The sequence below is a fragment of the Anoplopoma fimbria genome, chromosome 1, assembly GCF_027596085.1.
Source record: "Anoplopoma fimbria isolate UVic2021 breed Golden Eagle Sablefish chromosome 1, Afim_UVic_2022, whole genome shotgun sequence".
Taxonomy (NCBI): domain Eukaryota; kingdom Metazoa; phylum Chordata; class Actinopteri; order Perciformes; family Anoplopomatidae; genus Anoplopoma; species Anoplopoma fimbria.
In genome coordinates, this window is record NC_072449.1 from 7,127,165 (window position 1) to 7,145,726 (window position 18,562).

Sequence of the window (18,562 nt, forward strand, 5' to 3'; positions counted from 1 at the left end):
GTTCCTGGGTTTGTGCAGGAAGAGCACTCGGGTCATTTCAGGGCTGCAGAAGAGCCGAACGCCTTCTCTTAACAGTGTTTTATTAATACTTTAATATATGCTCATTTTACACTGAATGCACTGATAAAATATAATGCTTTCGAAATGGGATTAAAGAGGTTGTAACAGCAGCTCCACTGTGCCTTAGCCTAGCCCAGCTGACCTGCAGAACTGGACCACTTAAGAGTAGGTTTAGATTAATACATTAAGTCTAGTGTGCTTCTGCATCCTGACATGGAGTCTTTTGGAGCCATTGGCACCGTGCTTGGATGCTCTGTGGCTGTTGCTGTGGGTGTGCTTGTGTTTTCAGCCTACAAACTTGGCTTACTGTACCAGTTGTTTCACAAGGTAAGCTGTCACAATTCAATTTCATTTTTCTCCACATGTATTGTAGCTTTTTAAAACATCATTGCACAGATCAGTCATAGCAAACAACACCTGCACAATCTGGCTTAGAAGATCACCTGTATTCTGTGTGTGCCAGCTGTCACAGGTGAAAGGTAAGATGGCCTCTATTCAGGTAAACTTTGACCAGCCTTGTGGTTTTCTGGCTCAAAGGCTTTCACAACACCCTGATTGTTAGTGGGATTGCACAAAGACCAATGGTACTTAACCTCTGCGAGCCAGAACAATATGCGGTTGTTGTGAAAGACTGGTGGAGAGATAAATGACAGGTGACCTTCTGAGGGGTTATCTCACACTGAAAGATTTCTTCTTCTTAATCCCTGACAGAGCTTTTTTTTCTTCTAGGTTACTTTATTGTTTATTTGTTAAAATCAGTGAAGTAACAGTAGGACAAATGTTTGATTATTCTCTTCTCTTCCCTGACTTAACTTTTATTTGTTCCTCTGGATTCACTTCAGACTGAGACGAAGAGCCCACGACATGGCGGTGAGAGTGTGGCAGAGGTGCTCCGCGCCCACGGTGTCAAGTACCTTTTCACACTTGTCGGCGGTCACATCTCACCCATCCTGGTGGCTTGTGAGAAGGTGGGCATCCGCATTGTGGACACTAGACATGAAGCCACTGCCGTCTTCGCTGCCGATGCTGTGGCGAGGCTCTCAGGTGCATATTTATGTTACAAGGTTTGATTAAAGTCTTTGGTTTTGCATAATGTCTCAGTTTCTAGTTTCGCTTTATAAGTCAGTAATGAGTGTGTGTTGTTTTGAGGGCAGGTTTATAGCTACCTTGATTGTTTCCCTTCCAGGAACTGTTGGTGTAGCAGCAGTGACTGCTGGCCCGGGCCTTACTAACACAGTGACCGCAGTGAAGAATGCTCAGATGGCTGAATCTCCTTTGCTGCTCATGGGAGGAGCTGCTGGCACCTTACTCCAGGTATGATGGTCCTTTAAACGTCTTAGACTTCCTTTCTCAACCTCAGTGTCTAATGTCTTCATCAACCGTGTTTGTGGTACAGGGCAGAGGAGCACTGCAAGATATCGACCAGATGTCTCTCTTCAAGCCGCTGTGTAAGTTCTGTGCCTCCATCAGGACCATCAGGGAGATCGTGCCTACTGTCAGGAAAGCCCTGGCCATCGCCCAGTCGGGGACTCCTGGTCCTGTTTTCATAGAGTTCCCCATCGACACGCTCTATCCCTACCATCTTGTGTCCAAAGAGTTTGGAGTGAAGAACCCTCCCAAAGGCCTGATGGGCAAAGTTGTTTCATGGTATGTTAGCATGTCTCCTATTCACTGCACATTACTAGTTCTTGTAGGTAAAATGCACTGAAAAATAATAGAGAATAGAAAAAAAAAGTTTGAAGAGTGCTGTATGCATAACTACAATCAGCAACTTTTTAAATTATTGAGATGAGAATTGTAACCTTGGTAACATAAATTAAAAGCCTGTGGGTTGACCTGGATCTTTTATACAACCTGGAACTTTTGTGCCTTTCCGTCTCCCACGATTCATGTCACTCTCATCTGTCAACATAGGTAACAATTAAATATTGCATATCAATTATTACACATTATGGTCTGATTTTTTTTGTAAGGTACCTCAATAACCACCTCATGAACCTCTTTGCTGGAGCCTGGGAGACCAGAGATGTGTCTCCACTTCCCGTTGACATCCCGCAAGCCACAGACGATCAGGTAAGACCACTCATAGTAAAGGCTTGTGAAATACATTATAGTCATTATTAAAATGACTAAGCCAGAGTTTCAAATTATCTGTTAATTTTAATTTTTTTCCTTCAATGCAATTCAGGTACAAAAGTGCATAGAGCTGGTGAGCCGAGCGAAGAAACCTGTAATTCTGCTGGGTAGCCAAGCAACTCTACCCCCAACCCCGGCCGATGACATAAGGTAAAGAACAATATGTCACTCCCTCTGATTTTCTGTTCTGTCTCTTTTTGTTTTTTCCGCCACTGTTTACTATTTCGTTGCTCACCGTTGAAACAAGAAAATACTCAAATTATGTGGCTTTTAATCTTTTTTCACATAAGAATTAAAAATATTTAAAATTTAACTTTTTCCCCTGCTTTATAGGAAGTCATTGGAGGACCTGGGCATTCCCTGCTTCCTTGGTGGAATGTCCCGTGGCATGCTGGGTAGAGACAGCCCAATCCACATCAGACAGAACAGACGAGATGCCCTGAAGGATGCCGACTTGGTGCTCTTAGCAGGTCAGGCATACAGTTTTGCTGTTTAAATCCTGTATGTTAACAGAAATGATATACCTTTTGGACAACAGAATACTTAATAATCAAACATGACATAAGATAAAAGGGGGGGCATCAATTAACCAAGTTATGCAGTGGATATGTGTTATTAACTGAATACTGTGGATATTAATAATAATATATTCATTCAGAAATTATTTTTGATTCTTCAAAGTTTCACAGAGTGACAGCTGTTCCTTACTTAAATGAACTTAAATGAACTCTGGAAGTTACTGCACATTTGTTGAAATACAAACATGTGGTTTAACTGCATTAGAAGACAGTTAAGCTTCAGGCTCTCCAGAATTCCTAGAGAGGTGTACTTGAAATGAACATTGTGTTTCGCGTTTGCAGGCACCGTGTGTGACTTCCGGCTGAGCTATGGCAGAGTTCTTAACAGACGCAGTAAGATCATCGCGATCAACAGGGATAAGACGCAGCTGCTGAAAAACTCAGACATGTTCTGGAAACCAACAATGGCAATTCAGGGTATGTTGCCGTCACGATGAGTGATCACGAAACATTTAAGATCTCTGGAGATTAGTGAAGAATATGTCATTAAAAAAGACAAACTTTTTCGTTACTGTCTGCAATTTCTACACTGAACACTTTGTATAATTTGTGATTACACAGTGATCAAAATACAGTATGTATGATGTGTATATTTACAGAATTTGACATAAACGTTTTACTAATGAATAATGATTCATACTCAAAGGTTGGACCATATGGCAAATACATCAGTTGAATGGGCAGAGTCTACAATATATATATTTGCTTTATTTTAGGTGATGCTGGTTCGTTCTTAGTACGGCTTTCCAAAGGCCTGAAGGGCCACCGCTGTCCAGAGGAATGGCCTCAGCAGCTCAAAGCAGGAGATGTCACCAAAGAAAGTGTAAACAGGTAAGCAGAGGGGATGATGTGTCAGCATACATTGTAAAACCATCCGTTAAACTTGTGTTCTCTATGACCAAAAAAGGCCCTGATTTGATCTTAAATAATGAGAAAGCAAACACAATTCCAAACACACTGCGTTATTGCAATGTTAATGCAACTAAAACTCTGTAACTACAAAATATTTTTATTTCAGGGCCAAAGCTGATGAGAAGACCGATCACCACTTGAATCCCTTGAAAGTCCTCCACTGTGTGGATGAGCTGATGGCAGAGGACAGCATCATTGTGGCTGATGGGGGGGATTTTGTTGGAAGTGCTGCTTACATAATGAGACCAAGAGGGCCCATGCGTTGGCTGGATCCAGGTCAGATCTCTTTGACCAAACAACAAATTGTAAATGAAGAACTGTTGGGATTAAAGCAATGCATATTTGGGTATTTAAATGAGAGAGAAGAGGGATTGCAATTTGAGTTGTTGACTTCAGTTGATTTTTCGGCGCACAGAAAGGTTTACAGAAGTGTACAGAAGAAAATACTGCTGTCAAGTGAAGTTAATTTATGAAGTTAAAAATCACAAGAGTAAGCTAATAATCACAATCGATGTTTTGTCTGTATCACAGCAATGTATCCTGAGTTTAATCATGCTTTCTTAGACGGCATAGTGACGTGACTTAACTGTTTCTTGTCCTTACAGGAGCGTTTGGGACCTTGGGAGTTGGAGGAGGATTTGCCTTGGGGGCAAAGCTGTGCCGGCCTGAATCTGAGGTATTGTATTGATTCAGGCATTTGTAATTTTACGATGTTCACCCTTTATGAATGAAATTCTAAATTTCGGCGCTTTTCAGGTGTGGATAGTGTACGGCGACGGCTCCTTAGGATACAGTGTTGCAGAGTTTGACACATTCACTAGACACAAGGTAAAATCACTAATAACAATATTTAAATTATCTGTCTGTAAGCAACTCTATTATTTGTAACAAATATGCAATAGTAGAATGAAAATTGCGAATATATGAAAGACATGCTGCTATTAGTATACTAAAAAAAATTATATTTGTAAGTTGTCCCGCTTTAACAGGTGAAACAAGAGAAGGACGTAGATGTCAATAAAGTAAAAAAATGTTGTTGTGCTAATCCACATTTGCTCTTTTTTCCCCCCCCCAGACACCAGTTATTGCTGTGGTGGGAAATGACGCATGTTGGAGTCAGATAGCCAGAGAGCAGGTTCCCATACTGGGCAGCAACGTGGCGTGTGGCCTCGCGTTTACAGGTGCATTTCCTACATACGATGTTATGTGACTGCTCTGATAGCTTGTAGGAATATGTACAGGCCATATCCCACATGGTGAATCTGTAGCCACTAACGGGCAAATCATATTTCCTTTTCCTTTTTTGCAGATTATCACATAGTGACAGACGGCTACGGTGGTAAGGGCTACCTCGTAGGGCGCGAGGACGAGGACAGGCTAAGCGACATCATCAGAAAAGCTCAGAGGGAAACCCAGGAGGGCAAGGCTACACTTCTCAATGTTCTGATAGGAAAGACCAACTTCAGAGAGGGCTCCATCTCTGTATAAGGCAGCAGCTGTTTCTTTAAACTTCTTCTTCTTCGTTCTACCTTTGGCTCTTCATAGACTTTACTAGGTATAAGGCTCTATGTAGGGTTTCAGGGAGTAGGAAGATACTGCAGGATACTGTGTAGAGCCCTGTCCTGCCCTGACCTATGCTAATCCTTTGTGCCCTTAAAGCCATATTTCCCCTTGGTAAGAGGAAATTACTTTACAGTTTGCTGATCTCCTTTAAGAGTGAACAAACCATCAGTTGCAATATCACTTTCTTCCCTCTTGATACTAGTAAAAAAAATCAATCTAGCAAGACACCGGAGTCATGACCCGGATATTTCAATATCAAAGGGTGACTGTTAATAAACCTGCAGGTTCTGTTATTTACTCTCAAGTTCTACTGAAATACTACAGCTCCAGATCTGCCAGACTAGTTGTGCATCATGCAACTTCCAGGTTCATGTAGTGCTATTCAATAGAATTGCTGCATCTTAATGAAGGGAAAGAGTGAAAAGTAAGAATTTTGCTTTTTTAAAAGGGATTGTACCTCTTCAGGAGTTCGGGGTTTGACTTTTGACCTTTAACACAGCCTATAACTGTTTTGCAAATAAGCCAGTAACTGAAAATGAGAATTGGTTTCAGTTATCAAATGCAACCAGTATGCCTTTTCTCCTGTTATCAAATGAACATGGAGTCTTTTTATTAGTCATGAAACCTTACAGCTGTAATATTCTATATTCCTTGATGATTTGATTAAAAATGTTAAATGGAAAATATTTTTTTGAATGTTGAAGATTGACAAATGGTATGCCTTTAATGTTTGATTGTATCTTTGAATGCATTGATATGTTTAGATTGAAAATGTGTCTGCTGATTCAGATATGTATTTGAATTTTTAATACCAACTTGCATTGATGTGGGTTATTATTTCAAATATGCCTATAATCAATATGTATGCACTATAATTATAACTTATTTACTCACCAGGTGAACATGTGTGAATCATCTCACTCCAATATATATATATTGCTGTTTTATTTGGTACTTTGAAGGGGGTTATGTCAAACTTTTAATCCTACAATGTTGATTTGCGTTAATTCTCAAATAAATTGGAAAAAAAAAAAAAGTGAGTAATGAGTGGGCTTTGAAATACTTTTGTCACGTAGTAGTCATCCGTGTTTAGCTTTAAGAAAATTACACCTTCACACCACAGATTATGAACATTATAGCTCCATTTTATATTGCAAATTAGTTTTGTAACTTGAACTGAGTCTAGAAAAGTGCTGAAACATAGAGCTCTGGTGTATATTTAATAAAGTTTGGACCCTCTATTAATGTCATATGCTCTATGTACATAGCAATGAAGTAGGACTTCTACTTTATGGCATCTCTAATAAGACACATGCCCTGTACTTTTGAAAACACTGCAAAGCATACTGAGTGTATTAGGTCACCTGCACATGTACCAATGTTACCAATGTTTACCCTAGGGTAAATATTTCATGTACTAATTACCTATTAATATTTAATTACAGTATTTAATTTGTGACGTCAGTATTTGTTAAATTCAGGGAAACAGCATCTTAAGCACTAGCAGAGTGGTTCACATTGTCATCATATGTTGGATATTCTGGTACCATCTCCACATCCGTTATAATCTTTGCACAAGAGCATTACCATATATGTATGTCATTTGAAAAAAAACATGCAACCAGATTTACACCAGGAAAACACTAAAGGATTTAAATAGTAAATACTTAGATTTTTATTGAGGTGCTATGACTTTTGCCCTAAATACTTAACATGCAGTTATCATTTGAAACAGGAGATGGCAGGCTAGTAATAGTTTTCCTGAAGAAGTCTAAACTGACGTGTTACTATTTGGCATACCTTATGGGAAAGTGACAAAAACAAGTATTTATCAGGGGAAAACAAGCCATCTGGGAAGATGTCTGCTAATAGGTGTACCGGTAAGTGCCAGCTTTACTACAACAGTGTTTTTAGTATTTCAAAATCCAAATATTGTATTGTTTAAAATTTTAAAAAAAAGTGCTTGCTTTTAAACATGGGAGTAAACAAAAGCACAAAGTATACCTTGCTGAATAATCTATTTCTTTTTTATACTTTTTTGGACAGATTGGTTGATTCCTGAATAGGCCCTACATTAATTCCACATATTTCTAAATGATGCTTCTGTATATTAGATAATAAATAATTGTTGCATCCAAACGGCTGCAGTCTGCACACTTTAACACTAAATAGATAGAGTAAGCAACAGTGTTTGATGTAAACAACAGTGTATATACAGTGTGTTGTACTGTAGGTTGTTGACTGCCATCTGGCTTCCAGCTTCTTGCTCTACGTCACACATTCAGAACGGGTCTGGCTTTGCTGCTTTCAAGTACGCTTCGTTAATCTCCACTTCCTAGCTTTAAAATTGTATAAGTGTTTTTTTGTGTTTTGTAGTAAAACAGTAATGCAGTGCATAACTAAAATATATAACATGTACATGAATATGTGATTATAAATAATACAGTACTTCTAAACCATATAATATTCTTCTTTAAACCAATTTTTTTGTTGTTGCAATGCACCATGACATCTTCCACAAGCGGGGAGCACAGAGTTATCCGCACGGCCCCTGAAGGCATCATCAAACCACAGGCGGCGGTAGCTTCAACAGATCCGCAAAAACTTAAACATAGACGGCCACTGTGAGCAGCCAGGGACGGGACCAGGCGGAACTTACCAGACATATTTTAATTAATTTTAATTAACATATATTAGTTACTCTATATTCAGAATGATAAGTGAAAAGGAGGCAGTTTCGGGCTCTTGACAACCTCGGAGATCCACGACTCAACTTTTTGCAGACTTTGTTCTAATCACAAGGATTTCTAACTTAACTAAGCTTTACTTATACCAAGGTAAGTAATGTTAAAAGTTAATAAACCAAGTCTAGGTATTATTTATTGTGTGCAATGTTAAGAAAAAAAAAAAAAAAAAGTTGGTGTTACCATTAAGGAAACACCAGCTACTCTGTCGCAGTTTCCAGGAACAAAGTCATGTTTAAATGGATAATAACACGTGTCATCTTGTGTTTCCAGGAAGACTTTTATTTTATGAATGATTTCCTGTTTGCAACAAAAAAAAAAAAAAAAAAATAATGATGTAGAACAAGTGGGATCCACAGTTTCACAATATGAAATGTGACCAATAAAAATAAGATAAACGCTACACTTAATGTGACATAATTACTGTATGTAATTATCATATGATCAATGGTGTTTCTGTTACAGGACCTGAATGGCCTCCATTGTTGCGGTGAAGACTGAGAAGCGACCTGCAGCTGATTCTCAGGATGCAGACACAAATGCAAAGAAGCCCAGGTAAGAGCTCAGACAGCTGCACACTCATCCCCATGACTCATGCATCAGTTTTGACTACTGGGCTGATTACAATCTTGCCATTAAGTTTCACTAAGCTTGTTATTCTGCCTGCAAATGGTTTGTTTGATGCTTTGTGGAAGGATTTGGGACGCACCATTTTTCTTCTCTTCTTGCCCCCAAAGGAAACTTCTACCCAGCCTGAAGACAAAGCGAGCCCCCGAGCTGGTCCTGGTGATTGGCACGGGGGTGAGCTCTGCAGTGGCCCCTCAAGTCCCCGCGCTCCGCTCCTGGAAGGGCCTCATCCAAGCCTTGCTCGATGCAGCCAATGACTTTGACCTGCTAGAGGAGGAGGAAAGTCGGCGTTTCCAGAAGCACATGCAGGAAGATAAGAATTTGGTTCATGTGGCCCATGACCTCATTCAGAAACTTTCCCCGGTAAGTCTGCCTGAGCCTTTTTTCCTTGCCTTTCCTCTCCACACAACCCTGTCGCACATGTACGAACACACGTCAGCCCACTGTCCTCTCCTCAGCCAGGGACATTTTGTCTTAACCTCCATGGATTGAGATAAAAAACCTCTGAGCCTTATCTCATTAAAACCACCTAAAGCTTCTACTACAGGGCTTGTTTCTGAGACTTTTTGTTGAAAATGTATTTAAGTCAATACTAAGGTTTTAATCAGTTGCTGTAAAATCGATCACACATGCAAGGAGCAGGCCTGTTTACTGTTTCTCATTCTTTGTTGTTCAAAAACAACAACTAATGAAGACACACAAGCTGAACCACATTAGTGTCTACCTTATTAACCCCTCCCTTGTCTTCCTTAAGGTTTACAGCATGTTTACAGCGTATTTACAGCAGATATACGGCATCCACACCTGCATTGAACTGGTTTTCTATGCACTGAACGTTCTTACAGGTTAAACATTTGCTGCTGCGTAATAGGAAGTAATGCACAAAGCTAAAATGATAAGGCAGTTTGGCTGGTTCTTCGGTTTCATCAACAAGCAGAAGTCTACCTTACAAAGAACTTCCCCAACCGGTGTTTAGTGGAGCAGTGCTAACGTTTAAATGTTCCCATTGTTAAGTCTGGTGTTCACTCTGTTCCTGTCCAGTTCTTGGTGTCAGTTATAACTTGTGCAGACAAATTCAGATGATAATTGTGAATTTCTCAAAAAGAAATGAAAATAAAACAAGCTGGGAATCATATATAAGACATCTGGTTTATAAAAATACACTAAACCACCCAGTTTGTAGCATCCCATAAATTTGCTCTTGTGAAAAGGGCTGTATGATTGATAATATTAAGTAGCAATTTCAATTCATACCTCTAAGGAATCTCATTTTCATATCTTACTCTTAAGTTGCCTCAGCAGCAGACACAACATGTGTTACATCATGTGACTGCAGAGAGGAGAGAAACTAAAATAAATCTATCTTGTGTGTGTGTGAGAGAGAGAGAGACTAACACAGTTGAAAAGAAAGCTTTGGGCAATCAAAATCAAAGTGAATGTAGTGTTCTTCAGACGGCAACAAGGACGATGCCTAGTCATAGGTTGCAGCACCAGAGGGCAACATCACAGCTCGATGCCACCAAATGATGTGATCGCCCCATCAAGCCCACCAAAACTACCAGAACATTCCTGCCACCTGGCCACACAAACACAAGCAGATCTTAACACAGGGTATCACCATCCCTGAAAAGCTTTTTTTAAAACCCAACTCCCTAATAAGTCAGAGAAAATCAGAAATCTTGAGTGATTAAAAAATGATTGTACTTTTTTTTTACAGAACCTCGCAGCTCTAAACCAATTAGATGGTTACTAATGAATTGACCCCACACAATGCAGAGGATAAAGATATTTTTTTGGATTTCTTAATTACTCTGGTCTGGTCTGGTCTGGAGCTCGGCTGGCAGATGGGAGCCTTAATACAGTTTGCCTCCTGTGTTAGTCATGTCTCATCGCACCTTTGACATTGATAAAACGCTTTGTTTCTCCCCTCAGTCTGTTGTCACAAAGGGAACAAGCAAGCAGAGCTTTTATGGCTTTATCCATCGTGTTTATTTCAATCCACAGTCGTGCAGACACCAGCTCACTGCTGTTGGCTACAGGCACTAGCAGGCTCTAGCATGGCGAGGGGAAAAAACAAGCATTGAATAATGTGAACCACTCGGCCCCCTTGCCCAGATTTTCCATTCAGATCATTAAAGCACCACCTAAACAGCAAGCATACAGTAAATTACAGTAGAGGTCATGAGTTCAAAGCGAATCCAGAAAACTGAATCATATGAGTGTGTGAGAGACCTGCCTTCAGTCCAGTTATTTCCAGTAAAAGCTGTGGGAGTTTAACCTACTTTTCATGGAATTGTGTATCAGATGGATTACGGAGGTTTGCAGGCATGCCGTTTCAGGTAATGAGGGTAATCTGAAGTAAAAAAAAAAAAAAAAAAAAGTGAATGTTTTGCTGCAAATCCTCTCACACGCTTGACCTTGGCAAAGAAAAAAAAAATAGGGCTAATAACAACTTTGCTGACTAGTTCATGTTCCCAATTCAGGAGAGAAATATAAACAGTGTTTTCTGCAGTATCAGTATGTTTGTACGAGCCTTTCTGGAGAACGGCTCACACAAACAACTTGACACTCAACACGGCGCTTCCTTCGGCCCCCAGCAATACACCTGCCATGACATAGTGGAGTCACATGCCCAAGTAACAGCGACTCACAGTCAGACATACTGGTGAATCAGTCTAGTTCAGTGTAACAAACACCAGGGCAAGATGGTGATACTATTAGCCAAGGTAGGCAACTGCCTGGGGCCCCCAACTAAAAGGGCCCCAAACAGCCATATATTTCTTATGTTTATATATGAAAATTAATGATTCGTGGTACTATTCTTACTCAAAGCCATTAGCTAGCCAATGGGCGGCCGGTCCCGGCCTAGTGGAGTAACGTCTTCGGTGGCAAAGTTATAGTGTAATAAGTTTGTAAATGCAAAAACTCACATAATTTAAGTTGCGGTGGCAGAGCGGTGCTGTTGCTGTAGGCTATCCGCACGTGCTTGTTGACTCCAGAGAAGTTAAGAAAAGTTCGGTTGTAACTTCATCGAGCGTCCTCGTGAGTTTGGCGTTAGGGCGCTACATCCGGCATCCCCGGCAGGAAAGGTCAAGTGCAGTCAATCAGCGGCAGGATCAAGCCCCCCAAAAACCTGCCCCAGCTGCTGAAAAGAGCGCTGCTCGCTCTATCATGCAGAGTTTATTAACATTGAACGTGTTGCGTGTCCAAATTGCACCAAATTCGCCAATACGCATCTTTGACCGCCAAGTCTACATACCTTTCTGCAAAAGGAGAGCGTTGTGGTTAATTTCTCCCAAGTCAATTGTCAATTCATGACATTAACCATAACTGTTTGTTGAAAAAGATAAAGCACACTGGTGTTTGTATCACTAAAACATAAGACTGTTCTAGTAGCAACAGACCTGGGAAAAGTCAGCATCTGTTACTGCCATAACACCTACGTTTGTATTGTGTGCCAGCTGTATGCGTGTCTACAGTAGGGCAGTCCAGAGCTAGCATGCACTGAATACAATATATTTTTGGGAGAAGAAAAAATAAATAATATATATATATTTAAGCTGTTTACTTGCACTTCATTCAGTTTTTACATACATCCTGAGACAGCCCAAGGACACGGTGATCAGGATGGGTGCTGCTGACACTAGATGTGGATAATGAGCTTCTTCCTGTGGAAAGGACTCCCGCTGTTTAGCCCATTAGAGCTGTAATCTCTGTAGGTCAGCAGAGCAGTTCCCCTGTGCTAGGATCAGCCTGGTCACTGCATCTCTACCCATCCCTTTGCTATTCTTAGCCGCCTTACTCTGTCTACCTTTTCTTTTTTTTTTAACACAACAGGCTCTGCCAGGTAAAGTACGATTTGCGACCTGTGCAGTCACAACCTGTAACCTCTGAACGCACTCAGGTGGTGTGTGAGATGATGTGTGGACACGATCAGCCAGAGTGATGGAGCGTTTGATACAGAACAAAGGTGCCCTGCTGTAGATATGTTGAAAACTTGAAACAACCCTCAAGTCTCTCTTCAAGTTGAGGCCAGTTGGAATTTCTGAGGAAGGCAGCACAAAGGGGGATTCTTTGTGAAAGGTTTTTGAAACAAAATAGATAACGCCTCAAATACTTGACTTTATACGAGTCAGGTAGTACTCAAGTCTGGGCCTAAGCTAGTGAATCCTGATTAAGGATAGTAACAAACTACAAACTTGCTTATTTATTCTATCTTAACCCTTTACTTGTGTTGTTTTTTTACTGATGCCTATTGCTGCATTATCCTTTGCTGCTGTTCTAATGTAGATTTCCCCACTGTGGGACTAACAAAGGATTATTTCATTCTAATTTAAACCGGTGCTTTTACATCGATGTATCTAGAAATAGGAGGGCTTATTGGACTGTTTAACTATGCATACTATACTGTCATAATATTAACACAATTCATTTGTGTGTCATTTTTCTCCAGTATTTATGGTGGCAAATATTCTGTGTTTCTGTGTTGCTTCTAATCTTAGACCAAAAAACATTATCTTTCAGCCCTTGCTCAAACTGGGCTCTAATGGTCACATTTATTTGAAGACACACACGGTCAGGTCACGAGGTATGACAAGTAAAACTGTGTTCTCAAGAGTTGAATCCTTTTGAAAAGGCAGCTTGTTGTGAGTTTGTGGAAGTGTACTTGATATCATGGTTGAAGTAATTCAACAATGGCCAACATGAAATTTTACAATGAAAATAATCCCCTTAAGCTAATTCTTCTCATGTTCAAACAAGTGAAACATGCCAGCTCCAAACTGGTTTCATTTCCTTGTGAAGCCACTCGCACTTAAAATATACTATAGAGTGAATATTTGATCAAATGAGGAACAAACAAAATTGTACCTCACATTTAGACTTTAATCTCTCTTAATTGTTTCTGCCATAGGTTCTTTTATGAATCAGTTTTCAGCTAGTAAACAAAGCATTTTAAGGTTGGAAAGGTTGCAAATTCTTATCTAGATTTAAAACTTGGGAGAGTGCAGATTCTGTTGTGCTGCATTTGGTCCATTCTTGTGTTAAGACTTCACAAATCAAAAGCAGGTTTGAGGACAGTCAGCACATTCTGTGGTGAGAAGGCGAGGTAGAGGAGCCGTCTTACATTCCAGAGACAGTGAAATACTTAACTGCGGGTACTTTAGAATAATAGGTGTGTTACCTTTTAACCTCGGGATCATTGCTCATACATTTTTCATTGTGTGCGTTTTACTTCCTGTTGGCGTACTAGATCACAGTGCAGCTGCTGCACTTCCCTTTTCAGACGTTATCATAATGCATTCAGTAATGTTTAAAAGTGCTTTGCTGACGATCGATCCTCAAGTCTAAGTAGGAAGACACAGTACATTTGGCTTTCTGTCTTGAGTGCATTGTGTACTGTGGGCGGCTGTGGCGTAGTGGAGAGCAAGGTAGTTTTCCAATCAGAGGGTCGGTGGTTCGATACCCAGCCTCGGCAGTCGATGTGTCCTTGGGCAAGACACTTAACCCCAAGTTGCTCCTGAAGGCTTGCCATCGGTGTGGACTGGATGTTGCATGAATGTTAGTTAGTCTGATGGTGGCACCTTGCATGGTAGCCTGTCATCAGTGTGTGAATGGGTGAATGATATGTAATATATACTACTGACTGTAAGTCGCTTTGGATAAAAGCGCCTGCTAAATGACTGTAATGTAATGTACTGTATGTTGCCAATGTACGTTTTAAGTCAATAAGTACTGTAAAACTCAAGACTTTTTTTTCTTTTTTTAAACAGAGGACAGGCAACGTGCGATCCACGTTCTTCAAGGACTGTCTATATGAGGTGTTTGACGATTTGGAGTGTAAGATGGAGCATGCAGGGAAACATCTGCTCCGATCGGTGCTGCAGCTGATGGAGAGCGGCGCCCTGGTTCTCACTACTAACTTTGACAACCTGTTGGAGATCTATGCAGCTCACCAGGGCACCAAGCTGGAGTCTTTGGACCTGACAGACGAGAAGAAGGTAAACAGTGCTTGGATTATCTTATGGCATTGATTGATCTGTCCTGCCACAATACATCCAGTCAGCCTTTTTTCAGACGAGTGCAAAGGTCACTGAAGCAAGTTCTTTATGTCGGGACAGGCTCGGATTGTAGGAGATTTAAAACTCAAGTTACATTTCACATATCATTGACAAACACACTAGTCTGGAGGGCAAATTCAAAGGTAAATCAGACTAAATAGTATGTTTTCCTCTAAGCAAATGGGTGAACGAACACTCAAGTTAAATTTTACCGACATTGCCTGTAAGTAAATTTCCTCCTTGACCAGTTTTGGAGAAAAAGTGGATTAATGCTTTGACCTGAAAGAGCCCATTGTCTGTGACCGGCGGAGGAAGGTTAAAGTTCTAACCATTGCTCGGCTGCAGTCAAATTTTATGGATTGGACAATATTTGCTTTAGATTTAAGACTGGGCTCTCAAGAAGAAGTGTTTGTTTTCCCAGCATAAAGGTTTGTTTCACTTCCTTCCAGTTTCTCTGCAATATGTCAATTATTGAATCATGCAGCTTATGTCCCAGTTTATTTTAAAGCAAGGTTGATTATTTGTTAAACAGAACATACATTTGCAAGAAGTACTCAGAGTTTTCTGGGAGACCTGTTGCTTTGCCTCTCAGTCCTGGTATTTATGCCTCGACTCCATCAGGGCTAATATCCTCTAACTGCTGTTCAGTGATTTACCTCCCGGCCCAGCCAGAACAGGATTGAGTGCAATGAACTGTTAACTGTGTGCTGATGTGTGTGTGTGTGTGTGTGTGTGTGTGTGTGTGTGTGTGTGTCTAGGTGTTGGAGTGGGCTCAGGAGAAACGGAGGTTAAGTGTTCTGCATATCCATGGTGTTTACACCAACCCAAGTGGTATTGTACTGCACCCTGCAGGCTACCAGAATGTACTGAGGAACACTGAAGTCATGGTGAGCCCTGAAAATGTTCACTCGTGGTTCTGTTTCTGATAAAAGAGTGTCTTCTAAACGCCTTTTAGTATAAATTATGAAATTAGCACCTGTCCCTGCACGTTATTGAATTTGAAATGGCAGTGTAATAACATACATTACCTCTGGTTCCAACAGCGTGAGATCCAGAAGCTGTACGAGACCAAGTCCTTTGTGTTTCTCGGCTGCGGACGCACGGTAGACGACACAACCTTCCAGGCGCTTTTCTTGGAGGCGGTCAAACACAAGTCGGACCTGGAACACTTCATGCTCGTGCGGCGGGAGGACGTGGGTGAGTTCAAGAAGCTGCGTGACAACATGCTGGACAAGGGCATCAAGGTCATCTCCTATGGAGACGAGTACGCCGACCTGCCCGAGTACTTCGAGAGGCTGGCCAATGAGATCTGCAACCGCGATGTGTCGACCAACGGTTGGGGTAAGGAGGATTGAAGTTGTCGTTTGTGTGCCTGTTTGTAGGAGAGGACATGTTTTAAGGTTGAACTTCAGTTTACGGGACATTTCATAACCTCTGTGAACTCAGAGCGTGTGTCTCTTACCCCACACCTCCTGTTGTTGCTTTAAAGAGCATTATTTAACCCATCCTGCTGTACTGTTCCCCCAAGCTTCTCCACCATGTAAACCATCTCCAACAAAATCAAATTCACCAGCATCGCACGCACTGCACTCCCGAATCATCTGCCTTTCCACACCCAGTCTATCAGATATGAACATCAGCGCCATCACACGCCTAGCTCCCCCAATGTCAAAGGACAGTGATCACCCGCTACGCCAACACGTCACTTTGCCTCCATCTGGTCGGGTTTACAGAACACTTAAATGGAGAAGAGCTTTGTTCCTTCTACAACAGCTGCCCTTAACAATCTGCCTCGTTGACACTGTTGCTCACTTGGATGACTGAGCGCATAGATTAAGACTTTGTTTACTCAGGACTTTTTGTTTGTTGCCACGTGTATATCTGTCTGCATGTTTCTTTGTACTGGCTGTGAAAACAAATATTCCTCTGGGACAAAAAGTCTATAAACTTATAGTGTGCCCGTAAAAATAGGGCTTCATCAAGATTTATTTTATCTCAATTTGAGCTTGACGGTATATTTTCAATAGCAAAGCCTGCTTTCGAACTAGAGATGTGCGGTCTGATAGAACTGGGCATTTACAACCTATACTAAGAATTAAGTCCAGTTTTTGGGGCCTCTGCTGCTTTGATTTTGACTATTCTTGCTTTAACCAGCCCCCTGCGAGTCCCCCAACTTAATGACAGTGCAATACTAAATCGCTGGTGTACCCCTTTAAAAATGTCACACTGGGGTACTCAGTGCTTTGCTGCTTCTGCGGTCAAACAGGGTGTGTTATACTACAGTCAAGAGATAGTTTAATGATACTTACTACTACTACTACTACTACTACTACTATGGTACCACCACTTAAGATAAAGAATATAACTTTTCTTGTGGAATTGACTGTGTTCATGAAGTACTCTAGGTTTGTTAAATTATCAAAATTGTATCTGAAAATTTAGTGTATATGTAAAAAAAAAACAGGTCTGGTGGATATGTTATAATATGAATTAAACCTGGGTTAAAGCCTTAAAACTAGCCTGAAAGCAGAGTCTAACCTGCATAACTTACATAAGTTTTCTGTCAGCATCTCTCAGAAAAGAAAAAATAGGATTTATTGCATTTCAGTTAAAAAGATCTGCTTAACTTGCTAGCTCGAAAGGGATTTGCCTGCATTTTATAATTGTCTTTTTTTTTTTTTTAATCTACAGGATCTCCTTCACAAACTGAGGAAGAACAGCAAAACGGCTTTAACACACAGAAAAGCCTCCTTCAAGGTTAGGACTGAATGCTTCTCTTTGACTTCAGGCAGTGGCCACTTGCAAGAGACATTTTTTTTTTCAAGAATAATACAATAAAAGCACTGTCGAACGCGCTTGTTTTCTTACTGCATGCTGGTAGATAGAAAATTCAAGCCTGTTCTGGATTTTCAGTATCAAAAGACCTGCTGGTATTCCTTTACACAAAGATACAACTGACTTTGCAGTATTGCATGCATGGCAGTCAGCGGCAAGATTGCTGTTGACGCTCTTTGTTTCTCAACTTTACATTTAAGTCCCTTCCTTCTCTTTTTGCCCCAGACCATCATTCTTGACAGGCACACAGTCGGGATCAGTTTCAATCTACTTTGAGTAGTACTCGAGTCTGATTTCAATCAATGGATTTAGGAATCAAGGAAAACTATGGACCATGGGAGACCTAAAAGCCGTTTCAGTGTTCCGCAGGTGTCTGGGATTTTCCTTTTTATTAGTATTGGTGTAAAAGGGAAAGGAGAAATTGAAAGTAACAGTCTGTATTTAAATGTTTCTCAACATTTGGGAAGCTACAGTGAAAGATTTAAATATGCAGATGATTGATAAGAAAGTTCTCACTTTGGCTCGACGAAAAAAAATTATAGATCCGAGTCCACTGACTGTGCTGCATTGATTCGTTGTTTGGATTTGCATTACAAAAATGCAACTAAACAAACTGCATCACCTTGACCTACCCGCCTTGTAAGAGAAGCTGTAACGCACATCACAAGCTCTTAACTGAAAGCAATCCTGTGTTATGTATAGGGAGTGTATCTGTCATGTATTGGCCCTGAAACCAGTAAAACTTGATTTGCACACTACTGGACAGGGAATTGGGATGGATGGTTACATGGTTTGCAAAATACATTATGACGCTGTCCTCAAATGTTCAGATGATTATATTTTCATAGCAAACATGCTCCCAGCCAGTAGCAATCACTTTGCCACTCCTGTGCTGAAAATGTTCTTTGTAAGCCTTTTTTTTTGTATTTTTAATACTTGCATGCGTTTTCTGACATAGTATTTATATTTAAGTACTATTTTCAAAATAAAGATTTTGGTATCCCAGATTTCTCCTGTCGTGTTTGCATGTCTAATGATTATTTTACTG

The 18,562-nt window shown here is 40.6% G+C and overlaps 2 protein-coding genes across 3 annotated transcripts; both read left to right on the forward strand.

Annotated features, from left to right (window-relative positions):
* On the forward strand, nt 1-6,273 carry ilvbl (ilvB (bacterial acetolactate synthase)-like). Its single transcript, XM_054598685.1, has 14 exons — nt 1-387; nt 903-1,104; nt 1,247-1,374; nt 1,457-1,707; nt 2,034-2,133; nt 2,249-2,346; nt 2,530-2,666; nt 3,057-3,191; nt 3,491-3,605; nt 3,793-3,962; nt 4,292-4,362; nt 4,443-4,514; nt 4,762-4,867; nt 4,996-6,273. Exons 1-14 carry the CDS (start codon nt 274-276, stop codon nt 5,172-5,174), a joined length of 1,878 nt encoding a protein of 625 aa, XP_054454660.1. The 5' UTR covers nt 1-273; the 3' UTR covers nt 5,175-6,273.
* Nucleotides 6,274-7,118: 845 nt separating this feature from the next.
* On the forward strand, nt 7,119-18,519 carry fam118b (family with sequence similarity 118 member B). 2 transcript variants are annotated; one of them, XM_054616388.1, is made up of 8 exons: nt 7,119-8,086; nt 8,459-8,548; nt 8,689-8,983; nt 14,392-14,619; nt 15,438-15,566; nt 15,723-16,020; nt 17,371-17,436; nt 17,740-18,519. In XM_054616388.1, the coding sequence occupies exons 2-8, from the start codon at nt 8,466-8,468 to the stop codon at nt 17,751-17,753; spliced, it is 1,113 nt and encodes a 370-aa protein (XP_054472363.1). In that variant the 5' UTR covers nt 7,119-8,086; nt 8,459-8,465; the 3' UTR covers nt 17,754-18,519. The 2 variants fall into 2 exon arrangements, with proteins under 2 accessions (XP_054472363.1, XP_054472449.1); XM_054616474.1 differs by having other exon boundaries at nt 7,120-8,086; nt 8,731-8,983.
* The last annotated feature ends 43 nt before the right edge of the window (nt 18,520-18,562 follow it).

Excerpts from the sequence above, each read along its gene's own strand:
- fam118b (XM_054616388.1), top strand. The coding sequence starts at position 8,466 with ATGGCCTCCATTGTTGCGGTGAAGACTGAGAAGCGACCTGCAGCTGAT. Across the intron at positions 14,620-15,437 it reads ACCTGACAGACGAGAAGAAG|GTGTTGGAGTGGGCTCAGGA; the intron begins GTAAACAGTGCT and ends GTGTGTGTCTAG. Across the intron at positions 15,567-15,722 it reads TGAGGAACACTGAAGTCATG|CGTGAGATCCAGAAGCTGTA; the intron begins GTGAGCCCTGAA and ends TGGTTCCAACAG.
- ilvbl (XM_054598685.1), top strand. The coding sequence starts at position 274 with ATGGAGTCTTTTGGAGCCATTGGCACCGTGCTTGGATGCTCTGTGGCT. Across the intron at positions 3,192-3,490 it reads ACCAACAATGGCAATTCAGG|GTGATGCTGGTTCGTTCTTA; the intron begins GTATGTTGCCGT and ends GCTTTATTTTAG. Across the intron at positions 4,363-4,442 it reads TGTGCCGGCCTGAATCTGAG|GTGTGGATAGTGTACGGCGA; the intron begins GTATTGTATTGA and ends GGCGCTTTTCAG.